This window comes from Euleptes europaea, chromosome 14 (assembly GCF_029931775.1).
Source record: "Euleptes europaea isolate rEulEur1 chromosome 14, rEulEur1.hap1, whole genome shotgun sequence".
Taxonomy (NCBI): domain Eukaryota; kingdom Metazoa; phylum Chordata; class Lepidosauria; order Squamata; family Sphaerodactylidae; genus Euleptes; species Euleptes europaea.
The window spans coordinates 6,642,803-6,670,430 of NC_079325.1; the positions used below are offsets into that span (position 1 = coordinate 6,642,803).

The 27,628-nt window shown below is 46.6% G+C and overlaps 1 protein-coding gene across 1 annotated transcript in view; it reads left to right on the top strand.

Moving 5' to 3' along the window:
- GRIK4 (glutamate ionotropic receptor kainate type subunit 4) overlaps positions 1-27,628 on the top strand; it is a 433,443-nt gene that overhangs the window by 238,030 nt on the left and 167,785 nt on the right. Inside the window, 1 exon segment of the mRNA XM_056860247.1 lies at positions 26,145-26,309. Within this exon segment, the coding sequence (XP_056716225.1) occupies positions 26,145-26,309 (165 nt within the window).

A 27,628-nucleotide genomic window follows, 5' to 3' on the forward strand; every position in this document is an offset into this window, starting at 1 on the left:
CCTCCACAAACCCCGCCCTCTTCAGGCTCCCCCTCAAAAACCTCCCACTTGTAGAGAGGGGGACCTGGCAACCCTACCCATTTGAACACATAACCATGTATGCTGTATGTACACATAACCATGATTCTGGTTATGTGTGTTAAGTGCTATCAAGTCACCTCTAATGTCCAACAACCCTATGAATTAATGACTCCCCCCAAATGTCCTATCATTAACAGCCTGCTCAGGTCTTGCAAACTGAAGGCCGTGGCTTCCTTGATTGAGGGAATGCATCTCATATTGGCTCTTGCTCTTTTCCTACTACCTTCAGCCTTCAGTAGCATTATTGTCTTTTCCAGTGAGTCTTGTCTTCTCATTACGTGACCAAAGTACGATAGCCTCAGTTTAATTGTTTTCTGGGCTAGGTATCTATTTGGTAATTAAGAAATTTGCAAACCATCAATCTTAATTTTTAATTAATCTATAAGTAAGGCCTCCAGAAGAGAAACGCTGGCGTGTATCTCAATCGTGACCGAAGATTGTTTGCTGTCAAGGAAGCAGGCCACCGTTTTGACAATTCGGCAAGTGGTTCTTGTAGGTTATCCGGGCTGTGTAACCGTGGTCTTGGAATTTTCTTTCCTGACGTTTCGCCAGCAACTGTGGCAGGCATCTTCAGAGTAGTAACACTGAAGGACAGTGTCTCTCAGTGTCAAGGGTGTAGGAAGAGTAATATATAGTCAGAAAGGGGTTGGGTTTGAGCTCAAACCCAACCCCTTTCTGACTATATATTACTCTTCCTACACCCTTGACACTGAGAGACACTGTCCTTCAGTGTTACTACTCTGAAGATGCCTGCCACAGTTGCTGGCGAAACGTCAGGAAAGAAAATTCCAAGACCACGGTTACACAGCCCGGATAACCTACAAGAACCAATGAACTCTGACCGTGAAAGCCTTCGACAATAATTCGGCAAGTGGTTTGATATTTTCGTACCCCTTTTAATCTGTCTCGGCTTTTGTCGGAAATTGTTCAGATGTGATCTGTCTACGAAGGGTCCGGCTTTATTTGTTTGATTTATTAAAACGATGTCTGGTCTCTTGTAACTAATTGTTTTCCCGGTAATTATTGGCTATTCCCCGAAGAGCTATTAATTGGAGTTTTCAAGGGTTTTTTTTTTTAAACGTTTCAGCCAATATGCTCAATATAGCACCGGGATGTCAACAAGATGAGGCCAGAGGGGCCGTTTTCTGATCAGCCATTTCTGCTGGAAGTTCCACCTTCCTGTCAACTCGCAGTTTTAGTCAAGGTGGGCAAAGATGCAGATAAGATGTTCAGTGTTTGTGACAGATGTTAGCGGCATCTTTGTTGCTTGGCAACTGTTTTTTGATTTGTTTTTTTTACTTCTGTAAATGCTTCGGAACAATCAACCCATCTCGAAGGGCAGCCATTAATCCTTCACCCTGAAACTGAAGGGTAGGAGAGGGCATGGAAGACTGTACTGCATGGGTTCCTGGCCGGCCCCCAGCACTGAGGGGCATCAACCTACATGCCCAACCCATTTATAATAGGGTTGCCAGCTTCAGGTTGGGAAATACCTGGAGATTTTTGGGGCGGAGCCTGAGGAGAGCGGGGTTTGGGGAGGGGAGGGACTTCAATGCCATAGAGTCCAATTGCCAGAGTGGCCATTTTTCTCCAGGGGAACTGTTCTCTGTCGGTTGGAGATCAGTTGCAATAGCAAGCGATCTCCAGCTAGTACCTGGAGGTTGGCAACCCTCGTTTATAACCTGCTAGATGCTGGAGGTTGCGCAGCAATCTGGAATATAGATGGTAGAATTCTCCTCTGATCCCCCCCACATCTGAGAATGTTATCTGTAGGTGTGAACATGTAACTCTTGCTCCCAAATGTGACCAAGGTGAATCTGCTTTGCATGGCTACTTCCCTGCCAGCAGAAGACGAGAGAGACAGGCAGTTGGGAAAGTCCCAGAATTGCCAGAATGGACTTTCAATAAGTAAATGCATGAGAATCAATTTACTGCTTCCTGGTTTCTCAATGGCTCTTAACTGCAGGGTTGTCACAGCAGCCCTGAACTGTGCGCCAAGAACTGTTTCCTTACTGCTGTTTTTAGGGGAGGGGCTTGTTCCCAGGTGGAAAACCAAGCACAGTCTAATATCTTTCAGGCTGAGGAAGTTGGGAATGTTTAGTCTGGAGAAGAGGAGGTTGAGGGGGGGACAAGATTACTCTCTTGAAGTATTTGAAGGGCTGTCACCTAGAGGAGGGCAGGGAGCTGTTCCTGTTGGCAGCAGAGGAGAGGATAATGGGTTTAAATTGCGGGTGGAGAGGTAGTGGCTGGATATTAGGGGAACATTTTTTTACAGTAAGAGTCGTTTGACAGTGGAATCAGCTGCCTAGGGAGGTGGTGAGCTCCCCCTCACTGGCAGTCTTTAAGCAGAGGCTGGACAAGCACTTGTCGGGGATGCTCTAGGCTGATCCTGCATTGTGCAGGGGTTGGACTAGATGGCCTTTATGGCCCCTTTCAGCTCTGTGATTCTATGTTCTTCCCATCCACCTCAGCTTCCCAGTGCTCACTCCCCTGCCTGAGCCAGTAGCAGTATTGGTGCATTCTGAAAACAGTGGCATGAAAAGAATCCAGATATGTTCATACGCATCATCAGAACAAGGCTGACTTTGTGTGCGCGTGTGTGCAGTACATTAACAGTAGACATATGCGGATCAGTATGCCATATGCCTGGGGAAGGGAGGGGGAGAGGTAAATGAGTTGAATGCTGGGCAGCCTGCCTGTTTCAATTCCAAAAATGTTTTTTTTTTTTTTTTTTTTTGCAAATTCTCCTTGTTAAACTGGAATTCCAGAGAAGTAGAGCACAGGAGAGACATTTCAGAGCAATAAATGAATAGAGTTGGGGCAAACTCATTGCTATTTAAGGTGTGCTTGGACATCTGGGATGTTTAAAAGTATAAATTGGTTTATCCCTCTTTTAAATGTGCCCTAAAGTAATGAACGAAATTTAAAAGCCAGAGAAATGCCAAAGAAATGGGAGCCTCAATGTGCCAAAAGCCAGAGAAAGGTATTTCTTTTTTCCTTCTTTTAATTACTAGCAAACGGCTTGGACAATAACCTTCACACCCTCTTCCCCCCCCTCCCCACTTCCTGGGCTGACAGGAGCTGATGAATTGCTAGAGGAAAGCAGGTGCTCCCAATTCTTGGGGCGTGGGGCAGGTGCGTAAGATGGGTAGGGGGCCAAGCAACCCAGGAAAGCAAAGGAATGTGGAACAAGTGACATTTGTTTAAAGGTGCATTAGAAGATTAATGATGGAGGTTAAGGACTGCAAAACCAACCCAGTTTAAGTGTAATATTAATGGGATCTATTTCCCGGCCGTCTCCTGCAGGAAGACTTTGGAAGTACAGAACGGGAGGGGGAGGGGAGAAATCATTTTGCAGTAATAACAGTTATTTATATCGGAGAGCGGCGCTGAATATCGCAAAATGCGAGGTTCCGAGGTAATAGCCAGGCCTTGGCAATAATCACTGCCCGGTTAAAGGGCCGTTTCTGGGATGGTGAATGAGGAGGGTGGAGAGAGATAGGCAGGCGGTAAATAAAAATCCCCCCCTTATTGCTCATTTTCTAATCTGATTGTATTAAAAGAACACAAAAGACTTGGCTGAGACGAGAGAGAAACTGATAATCGTCATGGGAGCGACTGATGAGAAACCACAAGGATGGGTTTTGGGGGGAATGGTACAGCTCATTCCTTTCTTGGCTGAAGTTGCATCTGTGTCGCTTGCTGTCTTCTATGGAGTTTTCATTTCCCTTCTTGAAGAGCTTGTGAAAGGGCAGAACTGACTAATGCATAGTGATGTTATGGTTTGCATTATGCTATTTGCTAGGACCTGTAGTTTAGTCCCCCCCCCCCCCCGCAGTCATCATAGCATCAGCTTTGATGAAGAGCAACCTGGAAATTCAGCCGCCTTTCCTCCTCCACAAAAATAATACGCCCAAGAATAGCGGAGGATCTTAGATCTGGACGGGAGAAACCACCTGCCTAAATGTTTGCAAGAAACCATCAAGAGAATTGATTGACCCAAATAGAGACGATATTTGCTAGGGGAAAGGCTGCTTGATCGGCTGGTCTGGTTATGCAGTTCCCAGCAATCAATGAACGTTTCATCAAGTGTAAACAGTTCTCATTAAAGAACTAGAACTTCTGAGCCATCAAGAATCCAGTTGGCTGTATATTGACCCTGCATGCTCAGAATTTATCTTAACGTAGTGAGATGGAAAAGGTCTTAAGGGAGTGGCATCGACAAGCATTGTGACCTGAGTAAAAAAATTATGCTGAAGTAGGCATCCTGAGGATTATATTGAGGGTTTTGTACTTGGGTGACATTATGAGAAGACAAGACTCGCTGGAAAAGACAATAAAGCTAGGAAAAGTTGAAGGTAGCAGGGAAAAAGCAAGACCAAGAAATTTTTACGCGACCCCGGGTATATAGGTATATAAAATAGGTATATCAATCAAACATTTACTGATAATAAATCATAAAGAAACCTTTTACTGTTGCCAAATTTACCGCGACCCCCACATTCAGTTACGCAACCCCATATGAGGTCGCGGCCCACAGTTTAAGAAGCTTTGCTCTACAGTATCAGAGGAGCATGCCTATTATCTTAGGTGCAGTGGAACACAGGCAGGATAATATAACAACAACAACAACAATTTATTGTTATAGTCAAAGACCATCACAGGCAGGACAATGCTGCTGCAGTCGTCTTCCTTGTGGGCTTCCTAGAGGCACCTGGTTGGCCACTGTGTGAATAGACTGCTGGACTTGATGGGCCTGGGTCTGATCCAGCATGACTTTTCTTACCTTCTTATGATACATACCTATTCTCTCCAGTATCAGAGGAGCCTGCCTATTATATTAAGTGCTGTGGGACACAGGCAGGATAATGCTGCTGCCGTCATCTTGCTTGTGGGCTTGGTAGAGACACCTGGTTGGCCACGGTGTGAACAGACTGCTGGACTTGATGGGCCTTAGTCTGACCCTGCATGGCTTTTCTTATATTCCTGTGGCACTTCACACACACACACACACACAGGCAATTTCCAGTTTTGGTGGCATCGTTACAGACACTGTTTAATTCCTGTATTAAACTGCAGTTGCCAGGATTTGTGGGTGGAGAGGGGAAAGCCTTGGCTTGAGCTAGTAAAGAACTGACATAAATTTGAAGCATAGACATGCCCTCGCCTGGCCTCCATCTTCACCTAGCATGACTCCACAACAGGTCAGGTCTGGGTACTCTAGTGCAGTACAGCAAAGGAATCGTCCCTATCATCATACCCTGTAATCATTCCAGTACTTTATTGTTCTTTTCTTTTGATGTTGCAAGACTTGAATGGAAAACTGTGCATCTGCCGGGAGTGTGGGTGTTAGAGGGTGGGGAGGGAATTAATGATCTGAACCGTGACTTTATTCTGCTAATCAACACAAACATGGGATTATTTATAACGTAAGGCGCAGCCTTACGGATCTTGTTTAATTAAGCTTATTGCCACAAACCTGATCCCTTTCCCCCATGGATTAATGTAACTAATTCAATATCCTCTCCTAAGAAGCATCACAATAAAAGCCACGGGGTGTAATTCACTCAAGAGAACTTCCACTGAACCTCCGATTCATGAGACAAGGATGGCCAAGAGGATGGGGTGCTCTGTTATTTTTCTCACCTGACCTGGAGAGGGCCTGGGTTCCTGCTAATCCTGCTGGCGTAGTCTACAATACAGTGGGGTTATCTGTGCACTAAATTCCTGGATAGTTCCATTTCCACACTCACGTTTTGCTGCATCCCTTCCTTCTGGTCTCGCTACTATTTTGAATTGTGCGGTTCTTAATATGCTCAGCGTCATTAGGAGTTTGATTTGGTACTTTACAGATTTGGCTTTTTTAAACCCTTTTAACATAAGAACATAAGAAAGGCCATGCTGGATCAGACCAAGGCCCATCAAGTCCAGCTGTCTGTTCACACAGTGGAGAACCAAGTGCCTCAAGGAAGCCCCCAAACAAGACGACTGCAGCAGCATAGTCCTGCCTGTGTTCCACCACACCTAATATAATAGACATGCTCATCTGATCCTGGAGATAACAGGCATGCATCATGACTAGTATCCATTTTTACTAGTAGCCATGAATGCTCCTCTCTTCCATGGACATGTCCACTCCCCTCTTAAAGCCTTCCAAGTTGGCAGCCGTCACCACATCCTGGGGCAGAGAGTTCCACAGGAAGAGTGTTAAAAAATAAAGGTCAAGCGGGATCTCCATGAACTACCATGAATAAGTAGATGGAACCTCCACATTCAGAGGCAGTAAACCTCTTAATCCCAGTGCCAGAAGGCAACGTCAGGGGAAGGCACCCGCGAATCTCCACATATTTCCGAACCCAGAGCTGGCAACACTAGCACAGCCCCTCACTTTCAACAGCAGCTGGATGCTGTCTTCAGCTATTCTGGTATGTGAACTTGAGTCTTGGTGGAAGATCTGTTTGCCATCTGTTCAAAGATGTGAGCCTGCAGACACCCTCCTAGCTAGCCACTGGTGCAGATCTCTATACTACCTGCAATGTTTCTATAGTGGAGCACCGAGGATTTTTTTTTTTTTAAGTAATAAAGGCTCTTAGGGCAACTCACAATAATAAAATGTACAAACCCAGAGAGGTATTAAAGCCCCATCTAAATCTCTACAACAGAGCCATTTAAAACAATACAACCATCGATAACCAATTTAAATTAAATTAGAAACAACCCCCCAGAGCCCATGTCAAAACACATAAGCGCCAAAAGCGAACAAACAAAACAAAAGCCACTGCTGAATAAAAGAAACATAGCGGAGCGTGGCCAAAAAGAATATATAAATTAATTACCAATCAAATTAGAGCAGTAACGGAGCCAGACATAAGAAACAGAATAAACTCCTTTCAGCAGAAGGCCCAGGGAAACAAGATGGTATGTTTACCTGGCATCCGAAGCTCATAAGGCCTGGTGCCAGGTGAATGACTGGAGGGAGGCCATTGCAAACTTGGGGGGCCACGACGGAAAAGGCCCCGCTCCTGATACCTGTCTTCGATCAGTAGGAAACAAAGCCGAGCCTATGATTCAGATCTTAACATGCAATGATCACATAATCAGCTATAGCTTATTACATTGTCCACACATCTTCCACAATTTCCTAGCGCCGCAGTCCCTGCAGATGGCATTCACAGCCCTTATACTTGCCAGGATGAATACACGGACCAAGCACAACCCGTTGAATATTTATTCAGCCTGCCCTGACAAGAGTGTGCTGGGTTGGTAAAAACCAGCTGCTTAGATGGGGTCTGTTAGCATTTTTCCCCGCGAAGATTCTGCAAGCGTGTCCAAAGCAGCGATGCTGCTTACTGATGGAATTAATCCATTAGCTGCGGCAACCTTGGAACTTGTACCTGGTGCCTGTTATCGGTCTGTCCCTCGCTCGAAACGTTGCCTCTCCCGCAGAGGAGAGGCTGCCAGCCAATAGATTCGGCACAGATGCTGCTGTTGAGCGGATCTAATACTCTAGCATCCTTCAAGCCAGCAGCTTGGTTTAGTTCAGAAACCGCTGGGCAGGTTCTGTAGTCTGGGTCAGGCGTGCCAATATTCAGCCCCCGATTCTGCAGTTTCATTTGATATGCACAGAAACCTGTGGGGAAACATCTTGAAGATTCTGCAGTGTTGAGGGTTTTGTTATCTATCTATCTATCTATCTATCTATCTATCTATCTATCTATCTACCCTCTATCAATCTCTCATCTAGCTAGTTAGCTAGCTATCAATCTATCATCTGTCCATCCATCATCTGTCCATCCATCATTGTCTGTCTGTCTGTCTGTCTGTCTGTCTGTCTGTCCATCCATCCATCCATCCATCCATCCATCCAATCATCTAGCTAGCTATCAATCTTCCTTCCTTCTGTCTGTCTGTCTGTCTGTCTGTCTGTCTGTCTGTCTGTCTATCTATCTATCTATCTATCTATCTATCTATCTATCTATCTATCTTGTATCATCAATCTTCCGTCTGTCTGTCTGTCCGTCTGTCTGTCTATCATATTTTTATCCTGCCTTTCCCAACTTAAGCCGGGCTCAGGGCACTGGACAACACAGAATCACAATTAAAATCATAAATATACATAATTAAAAAATTAGATCAATAAACAATAATGACACCCTGATCATGGCTCTGAGATGATTTTGTCATTTCCAGGTTCTGAGAAATTATGCGGACCCGTCATGGGGAGACACAAGGTGTTAAAGGATGGGCATAAGGTGTAGGGGGAAACAAGTAGGGGAGAGAGGGGGAAGGGAAAAGAAGCCTGGTGGAACATCTCCATCTTGCAGGCCCTGTGGAGCTATGCTAGGTCTCGCAGGGCCCTGGTCTCACTTGACAGAGAGTTCTATCAGGGTGGGGCCAAGGCTGAAAAAGCCCTGGCTTTTTTAAAATCAGACTTTGGTCGCTCTTGATCTCATATGTTGAAGTGTATTTCTATCCAGCCTTTCTCCCTAAAGGAGACCCAAAGCAGCTTAACATCATTCTCCTCTCCTCTGTTTTATCATCACAATAACCCTGTGAAATAGGTGGGGCTGAGAGACTGTGACTGGCCCATCCAGCTTCCATGGCAGAGTGGAGATTCCCAGATCCTAGTCCAACACTCTAACCAATACACCACTCTAGAATAATGTTGTTCTGTTCAGGCGTTCTACCAAGAATTTGGGAAAAACAAGACTATTGATGTAAGATATCCTTAGCATGACTAGTGATATAATTGCCTCCGTTAGACACAAAGGCTCCCCAGGCACTAAAGATTGTTAATAATAAGGCCCAGGAGATGCCGATTCCACGAGTTGCTAAGCAGTTAATTCATTTCTTCTGCGAGAAGGGACCTACCACAAAATATTTGGATGGACACATTACGAATCAATGTGTGCAATTTGGGGTGACTGAACTATTCGTAGAATTATGCAAGTGCTGTTGATTTTGGATTCTGTGTTGATATTTTAGTGTTATTGTTATTGGCAGTATTGTCAAATGAAGTTAATGCAGCAAGAAGCAACATTCAGTGGCCTTCGGCTCTTGGCACTCTTCTGGATAGGGTTGCCAACCTCCAGGTAGAATCATAGAATCATACAGTTCTACACGACTGCAGCGGCATTATCCTGCCTCTGTTCTACAGCACCTAATGTAATGAGCATGCTCCTCTGATTCTGGAGAGAATAGATCTGCATCATGAGCCATGGATAGCCCTCTCCTCCATGAACATATCCACTCCCCTCTTAAAGCCTTCCAAGTTGGCAGCCATCCCCACATCCTGGGGCAGGGAGTTGCACAATGTCATACAGTCCACCCTCCGAAGCAAGCCATGTTCTCCAGGGGAATTGCTCTACATTGTCTGGACTGGAGATCAGTTGTGACAGTGGGAAATCTCCAGGTGCCACCTGGAGGTTGGCAACCCTAGTCTTCCCTCCCCTTCCATCACTACCTCATAGCACTGTTTCTCACACCAGGAGACTCCTGGTTAATTATGCCGGACCAGCAGTCTCCACTGTGACTCTACATGGTAATTTAGTTAGCATGCTTGTTAATCCAGACTGTCGAGGGCTCACTGTAAATTCCAGCCCCTCCTTCAAAATCTCCGTTTATGAGACGGCACAAGAAAGTTCTCCCTTACAGGCAGGAAGAAAGGGGCTTACATGATGCGGCAACATTCAAGGGCATATAGGAAAGCAGGAGTGTAATTATGTGATTTAATTAAATGATTAAGATAGGGGTGAAATCCTCGGTAAGAAGCAAGACCGGGGATTGTTTACTTTTGAAAGGAGGTGAATAAAAGAGAATGTGATTAAAAGCGCAGAGAGAAGGCAGGCTCTGGCTGCAGCGAGGGCATCCAATGATAAAAGGAGCCCATCCATTCAAAAACTGATATTTGGAAACAGTGGGATCCTTTGCTTGCAAATAAAAACCCCATCAAAATTAGGATTTTTTTTTGGTTTGTTTGTGTTTACCCTGGTTTGCACAGAGCTCTGTCCTCCTGGTTCCTAGAGCATGGGTCCCCAGCTTGGTACCCATGGGTGCCGTGTGCACACTGACACATTTTCTGGCACCCACCACATACTTTTAGGAAATGGATAGGGTTGCCAACCTCCAGGTGGGGGATGGAGATCTCCTGCTATTACAACTGATCTCCAGCTGATAGGGATCAGTTCCCCTGGGGAAAAATGGCTGCTTTGGCAATTGGACTCTATGGCATTGAAGTCCCTCCCCTCCCCAAACTGCTGGACTTGATGGACCTTGGTCTGATCCAGCAGGGCTCCTCTTATGTTCTTATGTCTTGCCATCGAGTTGAGTTCTCCAGCTGTTCTCTCTATTCCGCAGATGTTCTTCCCCAGATGGCTGGCCTTCCTCTTTCTTTTTCTTGCCTTTGGAGTTCTTACCTCCTGGTACGCCACATCCATGCCTCTGCTAAGTATGTCTCATCTGGACAGATTGCTCTGCTGAGCATGAGGCACGCTGGGCCACAGTTTGCTCTGAGAATGCTTGCTGGTTTCCTCCGTTTTGCTTTCCGCTAGTAGCCGTTTCAGAAAACTTTGCTATCCATCAAATCTCGGAAAGCAATGCCCAGAACGCTTTGCTTCTCTCCACTCGATCATCATCACTGCTACAAATCCTGACAAGGGTCTTTTCACCCGGATTTCCAGTGCCTTTACTTTCTACATATCCTGTTGCGCTTCCTGGGTTTGGTTGGCTGAGCGTTTTATTACTTCCTCCCCTCCAGTGCTAGAATACTCTATTGGTTTAATTAAAATTCTTGTTCATCTGATACGAGTGCCAAGTTACTTCATCCGCAAAGGTTTCTCTCTCTGAGCCAAACTTAAGCGTGCCAGATCTGTATGCTTTAAACTGGGATCTCTTGCTATTATGTAGAATGTGGTGGGATGAAGGGGTAGATCTGACATCTAGTCATTTATTAAAACATTCCTGTCCTGCCTTTTCCCCCTATGAAGAGGACTCAGGGCAACTAATAAAAGATAACACGTACAAAGCTAGAAGAAAGAGAAGAAGGGTTGGTTTTTATACGCCGACTTTCTCTACCACTTAAGGGAGACTCAAACCGGCTTACAATCACCTTCCCTCCCCTCCCCACAACAGACACCCTGTGAGGTAGGTGGGGCTGAGAGAGCTCTAAGAGAGCTGTAACTTGCCCAAGGTCAGCCAGCTGGCTTCGTGTGTAGGAGCGGGGAAACACAGGCAGGATGGTGCTGCTGCAGTCGTCTTGTTTGTGGCTTCCTAGAGGCACCTGGTTGGCCACTGTGTGAAAGGACTGCTGGACTTGATGGGCCTGGGTCTAATCCCGCAGGGCCTTTCTTATGTTCTTATGTAGCCCATCTCCTTTCCTACTCCAGTGTAAAAAAGGAGGTCATGACGAGAACAAGGCTTGGGTGAGGAAACTTTGGTAGTGGTGGCAGGGAACTGTTTGAGGCTTTGGTCTGGTCTGGCTTTTTTTCAGATCTACCAAAGAGGTGAAAGGTGGGCTTACACTCCCCTTCCCTTCCGCACAGCAGACACCCTGTGAGGTAGGTGGGGGTGAGAGAGCTTTAAGAGATCTGTGAAGCATCCAAGTTTTGCTGTGTCACTTATTGTTTTCCACATGGAGACCAGCTTGTGTGTGCATATCACCAGTGTTTGGTCTGTTCCAGTTTCTTTTCAGAGGCTGTCGCGAGTGGCAAGGCAGGGAACCATTTTGGTGGCTGCCACACCTCACCGCCCTTCTGGAATGAAGGGAACATTGACCTTGCTGTGCCCATCAGCTTCTTGGCCACAGGGGCACATTAACAATGGCATCAACTGTCACTTTGTGACAAGTTCAGAGGCATTCAATCTCTGAATCCCAGTGCCAGGAGGAAACATCAGGGAAAGCTCGGGCCTCTCTCGTTGGGCCTGCAGAGGAACTGGTTGGATACTGTGTGAGATGGTATGCTGGACTAGATGGACCACTAGTCTGGTCCAGCAGGTATCTTCTTATGAAGGTCTTGACTTCTATAACCTGTTTTTGGACCTCCAGAGGAATTGGTTGGTCCTCCTGTGAGACAGGATGCTGGACTAGATGGACCACTGGTCTGATCCAGCAAGACACTTCTTCTGACGTTAAGGCTGGCAGTCTGATCTTGGTTGAAGGATGAGTTTGTGGAATGAAGGGGAAAGTGGCAGCATTTCTCGGCCACCCAGCATCAGGACGCCAACCACCCCATCCTTTCCCTTTGTGACACTGGGGCTCTTTCTTGTTGCTTTGTTGTTCAGTCAGACAGAAGAGAAGTAAGTCGGTAAACCTGATCCCTGCTCTCCTCTTGACTGCCTCCCGAGGACATCACCTTTTGTGCTAAATCGAACCATCCGCTCCGAGACCCGGTGGCCCATGAATGTCACACCGCTGTGGCAGGTGCTTTGAGCGCCTGGGAGAAAGATAGCGGCACCTGCTGTTGTCCATGCAAGAAAAGAGCTGTTATACCTGAGATCACAAAAAGCCGCGAGGAGGGAGTAGCAGCTAGCGTCCTGGCAACGCACTTCCTTGGGCAGACTAGATGGGCCGTTTTTACCTGTGCAGAAAGATAAGGCTTTGGTGAGCAAATGACATTTCAACATTAACAAACCTCGTCTGTAGCCCATAGAGTGAGCCTCCTTCAATGTGTCCCTGGGTGTGGAGGGGGAGCCTACCCCCCTTTGTCTTTCCTCCCAGGCAATTTGAACAAGCTGGTGATTATTTTTTTGCAGCCTTGGTGCATACAAAACAATGATTAAGAGAAGGAAAAATGGACCCTATTATTCATCGGTGGAATTGCAAAGCCGCGGGCCGTTTTGCCATTCTGTCTCCTGTTGCCGCCCCACCTGAATTCGTTCTCTGCCCAATTTCTATAAAGGGGGGGAAAAGTCCATTTAAATGCAGATCTCGGGTCCTGTCCAAAAGCAGCAAGAGAAAGAGCTGGAGCCATGATCAGCCAAACATGATGGGGTCTCTTTGTAGAGGAATGAGGTGAAAATTTGGGTAATTTCTATAGTGTGATTCCTTCCCCGCATCTTATCCCATCCTTTCAGGAATAATAGTGGATATTTTAAGAGCAACTGACTGCAGAGTCCATCACGGAAACAGAAGCCTTCCTGTTTCTCCACTGGAGCTCCACTTGACAGCCCTGTAATGAGAGACTTTGCAAATTCCTCACAGTTTACTGAATTGACAGCCTGAAGGGCTGAGGCTGTTTCCCACTGAGGGAAAATTCACAAAAACAAGCAAATCTTGCAAACATCTTTAACCCAGCCAAAGGGACAAAGGAAAGGGGGAATTGGCTTTAAAAAAAAAAACAACCATCCAAATGCCTCTCTTTTCTTCTTATTCTTTTTAAAGGTTTAAATACTGATTGGATTGGAAGCGGTCGGGTCAATTGAGGTGGTAACAGAATCAAAGGAGGTTGCTGCTGGATTGTTCCAATAGCGGGCAATTCTTGACTAAGAGGAAAGGAAGATGGCTTTGGCAATGCGGATCTGTGGGTTGTGGACCAGCATGCAAACTCCTCCGAGGAGGAAGAGGAAGAGTTGGTTTTTATATGCCGACTTTCTCTACCACTTAAGGAAGAATCAAACCGGCTTACAATCACCTTGCCTTCCCCTCCCCAAAACAGACAACCTGTGAGGTAGGCAGGGCTGAGAGAGCATGACTGGCCCAAGGTCACCCAGCTGGCTTCAAGTGTAGGAGTGGGGAAACCAGCCCGGTTCACCAGATTAGCCTCCACCGCTCATGTGGAGGAGCGGGGAATCAAACCCAGTTCTCCAGATCAGAGTCCACCACTCCAAAGCAACCCTCGTAACCACTACATCCCTCTGGCTCTCTGAAGACTCAGAGGAGGAGGGAATGGGGCGATCACCACAGAGTGAGGTGTTTGGGACCCCTCTAGGAACCCCTTTTGATATGCAGGAGGCATCCCAAGCATCGGAGCCAGCTTGTTCACCATGGAAACAGCCTTGCCTACACACTAGGGTTGCCATTCCCCCTCCAATGGTGGGGATTCCCCGCTCTGAGTCCCCTCCAAGCCCTCAAACCCCTCACACCATTCAGCAGGCCGGCAGGGGGACATACTAACTGCAAAGGGAGGCTGGAAGGAGGCCAGTGTCGACGTGCTGACATCACTTCTGGATGTATTAGATGCTGTGCAACACAGGCAAGATGCTGCTGCTGTTGTCTTGTTTGTGGGCTTCCTCAAGGCACCTGGTTGGCCACTGTGTGAACTGACTGCTGGACTTGATGGGCCTCGGTCTGATCCACTAGGGCTTTTCTTATGTTCTTATGGAGGATGAGGCTATCAATGGCTACTAGTCAAAATGGATACTAGTCATGATGCAGACCTATTCTCTCCAGTATCAGAGGAGCATGCCTATTATATTAGGTGTTGTGGAAGACAGGCAGGATGGTGCTGCTGCAGTCATCTTGTTTGTGGACTTCCTAGAGGCACCTGGTTGGCCACTGTGTGAACGGACTGCTGGACTTCATGGGCCTTGCTCTGATCCAGCATGGCTTATCCTATGTTCTCTACAATATCAGAGAATCATGCCTATTCCATTAGGTGCTGTGGAACACAGGCAGGACAAAGCTGCTGCAGTCGTCTTGCTTGTGGGCTTCCTAGAGGCACCTGGTTGGCCACTGTGTGAGCAGACTGCTGGACTTGATAGGCCTTGGTCTGATCCAGCAGGGCTTTCGTTATGTTCTTATGTTCTTATGATGTGTACAGAGGGTGTCGTTGAAAGAGAATTTCCAGTCGTTCTTAAAGGTATGTTGGAATATGAGGCGTGTGCTGAGCCCAGGCAGTATAGGGCATCGTAGCGCATCAATATCACCTTGACTTGGCCTTGGAAGCGAAGCCAGTGGAGATACATGGCGCTAGCAGAAGCCTCCATCTTGTCAAGGACAAGCCCTCCGTGAAGTACATAACAATGATATATCAGAGGCATCCACAGAGAGTCAGCAGGTACATTTATAAGCTTACCCTAGAAAAGTAAGCTAAGCAAGGATGGCCGGCCAGTTCAGAAACCGTGGCAGTGATAGCCATTTGCTGTTTATCTTCAGACTGCGGCTGGAGCATGAATTGTGTATTGATGTGCAATAAAAACCATCAGCCATATTGGTCCTGTCAGCATGTTCCTGTTATAAATATACTGGTTATACCGGGAGACTACATAAAGATGGCACTACTTCATTGCATCCTAAGAACTGGTTGCTGAGGTCTCCCCTTTCCAGTGTCAAACTTGTAGGGTTTAGTAAATGATTTCAGAAAATGGGCTTCGCTTAAATAAACCTGCCTCGGCTCCACTTAGCCACGGGAAGCAGTTTTCAGAATTGTTTTGGAAAGCTAGCCCCAGGTCTTTGGAAAACGCAAAGAAGTCTGTCTGACCTTTTAATCAATGTGAATCCCTTTGAATAGCTTACAAACAGATATATTGTTACATTTTACCTTTTAAATCTATGTTAATTCCTTTGAATATTTTCTTTGTGGGTCAATGACCGTAATAAATGGAATTGATTGACTTGATTGAGGGACCCAGGTGGAGGGCAGCCAGGGCCTCCCTCTATCTCTGGATCCTGGCGAGGTGGCAACAGGGCATGCAGAAAGGGGCAGCCCGAGACACAACTGCACTTAGTGTTGCCAACCTCCAGGTACTAGCTGGAGATCTCCTGGTATTACAGCTGATCTCCAGCCAATAGAGATCAGTTCACCAGGAGAAAATGGCCACCTTGGCCATTGGACTCTATTGCATTGAAGTCCCTCCCCTCTCCAAACCCTGCCCTCCTCAGGCTCCGCCCCAAAAACCTCCTGCCGGTGGTGAAGAGGGACCTGACAACCCAGTAGGCAGGGCCTTCCGCTACCCCCAGGTCCAGGATCTGTGGCAGGAGCACAGCGGCAAGCCGCTGCCTCAGATGGGTGCTTCCTGTGGTATATGTATGTGAAGTAACATGGGATGCCAGAAACCTTTGAGTCAACCCTGGGTTTGAGTGTAAAGGTTAAGGATGACAGAGTGGTGTAGTGGTTAAGAGTGGAGGACTCTTATCTGGTTTGATTCCCCACTCTTCCACATGAGTGGTGGACTCTAACCTGGTGAACTGAGTTGGATTCCCCACTCCTCCACACAAAGCCAGCTGGGTGCCCTTGGGCTAGTCACAGCTCTCTTAGAGCTCTCTCAGCCCCAACACCTCACAAAGTGTCTGTTGTGGGGAGGGGAAGGGAAGGTGATTGTAAGCCAGTTTGAGTCTCCCTTAAGTGGTAGAGCAAGTCGGCATATAAAAACCAACTCTTGTTCTTCTTCTTCTTCTTCTGGTTTTTTTTTTTGGTTCTGCTCCTCATGAATTCCTGCTTAGATGGGAGAATTTCTAAAATTTAATTCTTAAATTGGAGCATGCACCATTTCCAGCTCATTTGCCTCTGTGCCCCTCTTCCTGTTACTCATGGACATGTGTGCATTACTAAAAGGCCTCCAAAAAAAGGGAACCTTGATGTGATTTATACATACAATTGTATCAGGATTCCTTTGTGTGTGGCATTGCACACAAGCATTCTTGTGCATGCCTATTCTAGTAGGTGCTGTGGAAGACAGGCAGGATGGTGCTACTGCAGTGGTCTTGTTTGTGGGCTTCCTAGAGGCACCTGGTTGGCCACTGTGTGAACAGACTGCTGGACGTGAAGGTCTGATCCAGCAGGGCTTTTCTTATGTTCTTATCAGTTCCACCCAAGATTCTTTCTTTTTTTGGCCACATTTTAGAAATGTGTGTGTTGTGTGAACATCAGGATCAAATGAATTAAAAGAACTTAAATTGGCAGCAAAATGCCCATGGACTATATTCTGTACAGAATTTGGAAGTGGTAACCTAGAACAATGAGGAATTCCTAATGGGTGGGCTCCATTTTAGAAAACAAATGCAGGTAATTCTGAACTCCAAAATCCAGGGAGAAATTTGGATGAGGAGAATTGTGAAAAATCCCTTAGACCAGAGACTCGACGAGATAAGGGCAAGTCTAATGGTGAGGGTTTGCAAATATTATAGACCAGGGATTGTTTGCCACTGAGTCTACTGACAGTGAATTACTCTTGCCAGGCATAAATTGTGATGCAGCATACACAACAGTTATGTTTTATGGCTGAAATTCTGTTTGGCTGCCTAACTTTTCAGGAGAGTTCCCAAAATGCTTAGCACATAAAACATCCATAAAAAGGTTGTCGTTGCATAGGTCCGTGTGCATTGTGTTAGGAATTCCAAGCGCATGAAAAAGGTCCTTGCTGCTGTTCCCTATTAGAGAAGTTCAGAAAATCAAGGAAAGTATTTTATGTATCTCAGCAGGACAATGTGATTCCCTGAAGGCATTTGCAGCTAGACCAGTTCAAAGGTTCTTTCTTAAATCGGGAAGGATTAAAGGCATATTTGATTCATGTCCTTGTACTGACAAGAATAAATGAAAGCGAATTTAAATTTCAGTTGCTCCTTAATTATGCTGTTATTATGCCAGTTTTGGCAAAGTATTCCCCAGACATAAAGTTTTTAAAATCAACCTTTTAAAACATTAAATTACCCCTTTAGACTGCCAGCTATAATGATAAATAAAGCTCTGTTCGATCTCATTACCCACTCTGAATCACCGGGTAGATTAATATTTGGTAAAAACTAACCACCCTCATAATAATCATGTGGATACGCAAAAGAAATTAATGGCACAAAATTACAACAAAATTCTGTGGGGATTTGGGTTTCTGCATAATTATGGAGCAGGAAAGGAAGGAGTTATTTTTACGAAGACCTGGCTGACACCCACCAGACGGAACTGGAGTTGTGCTGCTGTGTTATGTGGCTATTGCATATCATATATTTAGATGAGTGTCACATGAAGACATACATGAAGCCCCCTGATACTGAATCGGACCCTTGGCCCATCAAAGTCAGTATTGTCTACTCAGACTGGCAGGGGCTCTCCAGGGTCTCAGGCAGAACTCTTTCACATCACCTATCTGCCTCGTCCCTTTAACTGGAGATGCCAGGGATTGAACCTGGGAGCTTCTGCATGCCAAGCTGATGCTCTACCACTGAGCCATGGGCCCTCCATCTCTCCAGGGCCTCAGGCAGAGGTCTTTCACATCACCTACTTGCCTAGTCCCTTTAACTGGAGATGCCGGAGATTGAACCTGCATATCAAGCAGATGCTCTATCACTGAGCCACAGCCCCTCCCCACTGCTTTATCTCAGCACTGGAAAAGCATCACCTGTTGATCGTCTCCTGTTACACTGCTGTTAAATGCATATGGATCCTTTCCATTCTATTTTAGAAGAAGGGATCAAATCTTCCTGGCTTGCTTCCCCCCCCCCCCCCATCTCTCATTATTAAATGGAGCCTCCTACACACTCGTGAAACCTCTCCAAATCCAAAGAAGTGTGTTCCTGGCTTTAGTGGCACACTCAATTCCTCTCAATGGCATAACAAGCTAAAGATTAACTGCTCGTGCTTTGCACTTAACGGCAGTACTTGTGTTTGAGCAGAGTGGGAAAGGCTGCGTTGCCTCCAGGACTGAGGAAGCTTGCCAAGGCATCTGTGCAAGAAGGAGCCATTTCACGTGTTTCCGTCGCTGATTTGGTCAGATTGAAACACTCTTTAAAGAAGAAGAAGAAGAATGAATTCTGTACAGCTGCCATCCTGCCTGTCAGCTGAGAAAGTCAGAAATGGTTATGAATTGGAGGGTTGATTCTTGCTCACGTCTACATCACCTGCAAGCTCTAAATGGCATAGATTTCTGTGTACCCGAAGAAGCCTTTTCTGTTGTATGTTCTTCCCTGCTTTCAAAGTTTGGCCATGGAGGTGGTGTTCTAGCCTTTCGGCTGGTCAGAAGTGAGGCAGATGAGGATCTGAAGCAGCGCCTTCTTGGTGGCTGCACCAGCCCTTTGAACTGTAAGCAACATCCGCTTTCCATCTTTTAATTGAGCTAGATGCCAGTCCAGGAGCATCTTGGAGTCCAACAAGATTTTCAGGGTATAAGCTTTCGAGGGTGCTTTAATTTTGGAAAGCTTATACCCTGAAAATCTTATGGGTCTTTCTTGTGCTACTGAACTTGAATCTAGCTCTTACACTGCACACTAACATGACTACCTTCTGAAACCATCTTTTAACTGGTTGTCTGAGAGATGCTTCCTCTGGGCTGGCTAATCACTTTGGTTCTGTTAACACTCTCTCTGCTACAATTCATTTGTGTTCAGATTTGGTCATGATGCTTTTGTGCATTTTGAGTGGAAAAGAGTTGTGTGAGGTACAGTTTAGTAAGCATGAGCGCTTGATTTTCCTCTAGATTGGAACAAGGCTGATTATTGATTAGGGCTGTTTAGCTTGGAAAGAAGGTGATTAAGGGGAGACATGATAGAAGTCTATAAAGTTATGGTATGGAGAGAGTGGACAGGGAGAAGCTTTTCTCCCTCTCATAATACTAGAATGTGGGGTCATCTGCTAAAGCTGGAGGGTGAGGGACTCAAAACAGATAAAAGGAAGTATTTCTTCACACAATGTATAGTTAAATTGTGGAACTCCCTGCTCCAGGAAGTGATGATGGCTGCCAAATTGGAAGGCTTGAAGAGGGGAGTGGACATGTTCATGGAGGAGAGGGCTATTCATGCCTACTAGTAAAAATGGATACTTGTCATGATGCATACCTATTCTCTCCAGGATCAGAGGAGCATGCCTATTATATGAGGTGCTTTGGAGCACAGGCAGGACAATGCTGCTGCGGTTGTCTTGTTCATGGGCTTCCTAGAGGCACCTGGTTGGCCACTGTGGGAACAGACTGCTGGATTTGAAGGACCTTGGTCTGATCCAGCAGGGCGTATCTTATGCTCTTATTGTCAGGTGAATATGTGGGATCGCCGACTAGCTTAGAAAGTGCCGTGTTTGAAGGGAAGCAAAGAGAGGCAGATGTTCTTTCTGCCTGTGGCCGGTCCACTCGTTTGTTTGCGTGTGTACTTATTTAATGCAGAACACCACTTGGTGCTACAGTTGTAAAGTGGAGAGCTGCCATGCATCAACCTGACTATAGAGAAGATAAAAATATGAAATCAATGCACTTAATTTTCATTGCTGCGCTTAGCACTCTGAAAAATGACAGCTGTCGAGGGCGGTGGAAAGGTAGAGAAGTATTACCCGATCTAAGCAGATCTTGCCTGCTTGCTTGGATTGTGTTTGGCATGAGAACGATAAATAACGTATATACATAAATAACATAAATAAAAATATGCATTAAGGCACACAGGTGGTGCGTTGCCTATGTTTCGTTATGCTTTGTTTATTTTTTAAATCATATTTATGTATCTGCCTTTTTCCTGAGCATCTCGGCACCCAAGACAGGCAACAACTATATAAAAACAATTAGATAAATAAACATTAAAACAACAGACAATAAAGCATTAAAAACTCTCTGTAAAAACACCTTCTGTTGAGTATGAACTGTATGTGTGTTTGAATTTATATTTTGTGTGTACCTTATTCTGTAGGCCACTTTAATTTCCACTGTGGGAGAAAAGTGGGAGAAAAATCTTTAAATAAATGAAGGTGCTTGGTATTTTTTCTTTCTTTCCTTCAAACCCCCACCACCACCCGAAAAAAGAGCAAGGAAGAAAAGCTTAAAGTCCCACAACTAAATAAAGTTTAAAGAGGTGAGATGGATATACATGAAGCAGAGACAGAAATATAACAACAGTGGTGGAAAATCTATACATGGTTTCTGTAAACTGTTTTCAAATATCTAAAAATAAGTTCATATGCAATTAACCACTACACCAGCCATCGTGGTATAGTGGTTAAGAACAGCGGTTTGGCAATCCTGGCTACCCTAACTGGAGATCAGTTCACCTGGAGAAAATGGCCGCTTTGGCAATTGGACTCTATGTAGAGTTACCAGGTCCCTCTTCACCACTGGTGGGAGGTCTTGGGGGTGGAGCCTGAGGAGGACGGGTCTGGAAAGGGAAGGACTTCAATGCCATAGAGTCCGATTGCCAAAGCGGCCATTTTCTCCAGGTGAATTGATCTCCATCGGCTGGAGATCAGTTATAATAGCAGGAAATCTCCAGCTAGTACCTGGAAGTTAGCAACCCTAACTCTATGGCATTGAGATCCCTCCCCTCTCCAAACCCCACCCTCCTCAGGCTCCACCTCAAAAACCTCCTGCTGGTGGCAAAGAGGGACCTGGAAACCCTAGCTGGAGATCAGTTGTAATTCCGGGAGATCTCCAGGCCTCACCTGGAGGATGGCAACATTAACCATTCCACCACCTCACTCCTGCATTTATAGACTTGGTCCCAATAATTTATAGTACAGTTATATAGGGCACCCGCTAGCCAGTGGAAAGCACAAGCTTTTCTGTGCCCAGAATTTAATCTGCTGATTGATGAAGCATCTAACAGGCCCCTGCAATGTTCTCTTCCCTCCGACATTCATTCCGGGCATGAACTGTCACAAGGCCAAGAAAATTTCTTGGGAGGCCTTAAGGAAGGGAAGGAGGGGAAGGGAGAGAGAAGGACTGGAGATCTTCAGCATCTCCGGGCTCTCGTATTCTCCTCACTCTGAACACTCTCCTGCTGAATGATGGGCAACGTTGCTGCATCCAGTCCAGAACTTCCATTCAGTCTTTTCCCTTCCCCGTCCGTCCAAGTCCTGCAAAGCTGGTTATTGCCTGCTTATGAACCTGCAAAATTGCCTTATGCTGAGTCAGAGATTAATTTGCCAAGCATAGCATTTTCTGCTCTGATTGATGGCAGTTCTCTGAGGTCTCGAGCAGAGAAAAGCCTTTCCCAAACTCTTGATCCATGAGCTCCTTATGCCAGATATACCAGGAACAGAACCTGGGACCTTCTGCATATAAGGAACCGACGTGGTGTAGAGGTTAAGAGCAGTGGTTAGGAGCAGTGGACTCTAATCTGGAGAACTGGGTTTGATTCCCCATTCCTCTACATGAGTGGCAGACTCTAATCTGGTGAATCGGGTTGGTTTCCCCACTCCTAACTATGAGGCCAGCTGGAGGACCTTGGGCTAGTCACAGCTGTCTCAGAGCTCTCTCAGCCCCACCTATCTCACAGGGTGTCTGTTGTGGGAAGGGGAAGGGAAGGTGATTGTAGGCTGCTTTGATTCTCCCTTAAGTGGTAGAGAAAGTCAGCATATAAAAACCAACTCTCCTCCTCCTCCTTCTGTAGGTGATACTGAAACAACAGTATTGTCAGAGTTTAGGGTTGCCTGTGGGCAGATGTTTCTTTCTTATCTCCCATGATTGCGTGTTATGTGCTGTCAAGTTGCTTCCAACTTCCAGTGGGTGCTTAACCCTTTCCCTACCCCTTGCTTTATCCTGAAACTTCCCCTTCCCCAGCTGTTTTCCCTTCCTCAAGGTCTTAGGCCTGCATCTGTAAGGGATCTCTAAGTTGAAAATTCCTGGAAATTTGGGGGCAGAGCCTGAGGAGGGTGGAGTGAGGGGAGGGACCTCATCAGGGTATAATGGCATCGAGTCCGCCCTGCAAAGTAGCCATTTTCACAGGTGGACCCTGTGGCAACCCTATGAATTAATGACCCCCAAAACATCCTGCCCTTAACAGCCTTGCTCAGGTCTTGCGTACTGATGACCACAACTTCCTTGAAAAAGACCGCAACTGTCCATCTCATGTTGGGTCTTCCTCTTTTCAGGCTGCCTTCAACTTTTCCTAGCATGACTGTCTTTTCCAATGAGCCTTGTCTTCCCATGATGTGACCACAGTGCAAGAGCCTCAGTTTAATAATTTTAGCTTCTAGGGAGAATTCAGGCTTGATTTGACCTGGAACCCACTTATTTGGCAGTCTGTAGTATTTGTAAAACTCATCTCCAACCCCACATTTCAAATGAATCATTTTTCTTCCTGTCAGTTTTCTTCATTGTCCAGCGTCCCATGATTGCACCTGGTAAAATGGTTTCTGCAGTTCTTTGAAATATCTTCAAACCATGTTGGGACTGTCCCCCTGGAGTTTCCTCCCCAGGTGGTTTGACAGCAACTAGGGTTGCCAGTTGTGGATTGGGAAATACCTGGAGCTTTTGGGGGTGGAGTCTGAGGAGGGTGGGGTTTGAGGAGGGGAGGGACTTCAACGTGGTATAATGGCATCAAGTCCACCTTCCAAAGTGGCCATTTTCTCCAGGGGAACTGATCTCTGCCGCCTGGAGATCAGTTGTATTACGGGTGATCTCCAGCTACCACCTGGTGGTTGGCAGCCCTAACAGAAACCCAGCTGGGTTTACAACTGGGTTTACAACAGCTCCTGCTTTACAACTGTTCTCCAGGTGACAGAGATCAGTTCCCCTGGAGAAAATGGCCACTTTGGAAGCTGGACTCTATGGCACTATATCCCATTGAAGTCCCCTCCCTCCCCAAACCCCATCCTACTCTGGCTCCACCCTCAAAATCTCCTGGTATTTCCCAACCCGGGGCTGGTCTCTGGAGAGCCGCATTCAGTCTGACTAGACAATATTGATAGGGTTGCCAGGACTGGGTTGGGAAATACCTGGAGATTTTTGGGGTGCAGCCTGATATGGAGGGGAGCGATTTCAATACCACAGAGTCCAATAGCCAAAGCAGCAATTTTATCTAGGTGAACGAATCTCTATCAGCTGGAGATCAGTTGTAATAGTGGGAGATCTCCAGCTAGTACCTGGAGGTTGGCAACCCTAAATATTGACCTTGATGGACTGATAGTCTGATTCAGCATAAGACAGCTTCCTGTGTTTCTCTGGCTCAGAAAACATGACAGTGCCGCCGTTTCTCTTTCATCCCTCCTCCCCAATTGCACAATGTGTCCGGCGATCACGTTTGTTGATGTCGGAAGGGGCTTGAGTGTTTCTCATTAGGAGCTGGCGGATAGCCATGAATTCTTGGGGCTGCTTTTGCTTAAAATGCTCGGCTGGCCCGCGGGTGGCTCAGCCAGCCTTCTGCGATGTTGGCTCAGAGCTCCAAGGGGGAGGGCCATGCCTGAGTAGTAGTTTGGGAAGCCAAGGGAGCATTATCGGCCTCATTTATCTCGCTGCCTCTCGGTTCATCCACACAGATGCTGTTAAATTTAATGGGAGATCTGCATATGCCTGCAGGGAAGGAATGCCACCCTGCATGCACCCACTTAGTTTATTCTTCCATGTGCCGCTCTTGTTGTTTGGAGGCGGCATTTTTCCCAAGCTGAAGCTGTTTAAGAAACCTTGGAGTTATAGCCAAGAGGTAGCTGATGCCATCGTATTCCCTATTACTATGTATGGGTGTGAAAGCTGGACATTGAAGAAGGCTGATGATAGGAGGAAAGTCAGTTCCTTTGAAATGTGGTGTTGGAGGTGAGTGTTACAGATACCGTGGACTGCTAAAAAAAACAAATCAGTGGGTTCTAGATCAAATCAAGCCTGAGCTGACCCTAGAAGCTACAATGACTAAACTGAGGCTATCGTACTTTAGTAACCTTATAAGAAGACCAGAGTCACTGAAAAAGACAATTTTGTTAGGAAAAGTGGAAGGCAGCAGGAAAAGAGAAAGACCCAACAAGAGATGGACTGACTCTATAAAGGAAGCCACAGCCCTCAGTTTGCAAGACCTGAACAAGGCTGTTAAGGATAGGACATTGATTAATAGGGTCACCATGAGTCAGGAGCAACTTGACTGCACTTAACACACACACAACTGATGCCCATAGGGAGAATTTTCAAACCACCATTCCACCAGTTTCACCCACTATGCTACACCCCACCAAGGGTGGGTTGGCCATTAGAACCACTGGGAAGAGTACTGATGGGCAGATGGCCTGGGGGAGCCCCTCCCACACACTGGGGCCACCCCAGCCCTAAGTGATGGGTGATGCTTGCCAGGGAAGGGGTAGGTGTGAGCTGCCAGCATGGACCAGGAAAGGAAGCAGCCAGCCAACCCCAACACAGGGAGGAGAAGGAGGTGGCTGGCTGAGCCTAGTGTAGCACATGGCTGCCTGAGCAGTAGGGTTGCCAGCCTCCATGTAGTGGCTTGAGATCTCCCGCTATTACAACTGAGCTCCAGGCAACAGAGATCAGTTCCCCTGGAGAAAATTGCCGCTTTGGAAGGTGGACTCTATGGCATTATGCCCCATTGAAGTCCCACCCCTCCCCAAAGGCTGTCTTCCTCAGCCTCCACACCCCCCCCATCTCTGGGTATTCCCCAACCCGGAACTGGCAACCTTATTTGGTGCACAGAGGCCGCCCAGCTCTAACCGCTGTCAGAGGCAATGGGGGCCCTTTGTGCATAACCAAATAGAATAATTCATGCGCCGAGAAACCCCTTCCTGTCTCTTTTCTCTGGTTAAAGTTGAATAGTCAAGAGCAACATCTTTTATTAACAAGGCTTGACAAACGATGCTGCGGATTCCTTCCTGGCACGTAACTGAATATTGAGATTAATGTTAAACTTTGGCTGTGTGTTTTTAAAACTCTCCACCACCACCACCACCACCACCACCCCGCTTTTCCTACAAGCAAAAGAACACTCAGCCTTGCTTTCTTGTCTGTTGCAGTGCACAACGTCGGGGTGAGCAGATGGGTTTTCTGCGCCACACTTTGAAAGTAAACATTCCACATCCGCCTGCAAGTTCAAGAGAGCCAGTGTGGTGTAGTGGTTAAGAGTGGTGGTTTGGAGTGGTGGACTCTGATCTGGAGAACCGGGTTTGATTCCCCACTCCTCCACATGAGTGGCGGACACTAATCTGGTGAATTGGATTTGTTTCCCTACTCCTACACACAAAGCCAGCTGGGTGCCCTTGGGCTAGTCACAGCTCTCTTAGAGCTCTCTCAGCCCCAACACCTCACAGGGTGTCTGTTGTGGGGAGGGGAAGGGGAGGTGATTGTAAGCCAATTTGAGTCTCCCTTAAGTGGTAGAGCAAGTCGGCATATAAAAACCAACTCTTCTTCTTCAGGAGTGAGATCTGCCGGCCTGCTCAGCTTGAGACCTGCAAAGTTTCCAGTCGTTTACATTTCAACTCTCTTTCCTTCCCCTCCCCCCCTTTCTGCAGCTGCCATTTTGGACGACCCGATGGAGTGCAGCAGAGGCGAAAGGCTGTCCATCACCCTGGCCAAAAACCGAATCAACCGAGCTCCGGAGCGGGTGGGGAAAGCCAAAGTGGAAGTGGACATTTTCGAGCTCCTGCGAGACAGCGAGTACGAGACCGCCGAGACCAGTACGTGCATCTCTGGGGACTGGGTTGGGACCCCGGCAGTTAGGGTTGCCAACCTCCAGGTACTTGCTGGAGATCTCCTGCTATTACAACTGATCTCCAGCCAATAGAAATCAGTTCCCCTGGAGAAAATGGCTGCTTTGGCAATTGGACTCTATGGCATTGGAGTCCCTCCCTTCCCCAAACCCCGCCCTTCTCAGGCTCCACCCCAAAAACCTCCCACCAGTGGCAAAGAGAGATCTGGCAACCCTACCAGCAATGTACAATTTCTGAAGTCTTTCTTTCTCTTCTAGAAGCCTTTAATTCATCATGTCTGGGCACTCCATGGCCCTATGTAGACATTTGGGTTGCCAGCTCTGGACTGGGAAATACCTGGAGATTTGGGAGTTGGAACCTGAGGAGGGAGGGATTTGGGGAGGGGAGGGAATTCAATGGAGTATAATGCCATAGAGTCCACCTTCCAAAGCAGCCATTTTCTCCAGGTGAACTGATCTCTGTCGCCTGGAGAACAGTTATCATAGCTGGAGGTCTCCAGCCACCATCGGGAGGTTGGCTACCCTAGTTGTCACTTCTGGGTTGGGAAATACCTGGAGTTTTTGAAGGTGGAGCTTGGGGAGGGTGGGGTTTGGGGAGGGGAGGGACCTCAGCAGGTTATGATGCCATAGAGTCCACCTTCTATTTTCTTCAGGCGAACTGATCTCTGTTGCGTGGAGACCAGTTGTAATAGCAGGAGATCACCAGGTGCCATCTAGAGGTTGGTACAAAACTGGAATACCCTTATGCTACTATTTTTCCACTTATCTTTCTTCTGTGATGTATTGAACACATGAACACATGAAGCTGCCTTATACTGAATCAGACCCTTGGTCCAACAAAGTCAGTATTGTCTACTCAGATGGGCAACGGCTCCCCAGGGTCTCAGGCAGGGGTCTCTCACATCACCTACTTGCCTAGTCCCTTTAACTGGAGATACCGGGGATTGAACCTGGGATCTTATGCATGCCAAGCAGAGGCTCTACCACTGAGCCACTGCCCCTCCCCCTTCATTGTTCATTTCTCCTGCAAGAGATTAAGAAAATACTATCTGTCAGTCCTAATATTTCTATAGTATGTGATGTGTATTTGTTTATTGCTCTGTCTGTGAATATGTGTTATTGACATGTACTTTTTGGTTGTGATACTTTTTGATTTATACATACATTACACCTTTTTGGCTTATGCTGTTTAATTGTAGTTTGCCATCTAGAGGTTGGCAACCCTAGTAGATATCCTTAAATTGTGTCCAACATGTTCAGTTTCAGAAAAAAACGATCAATGCATAC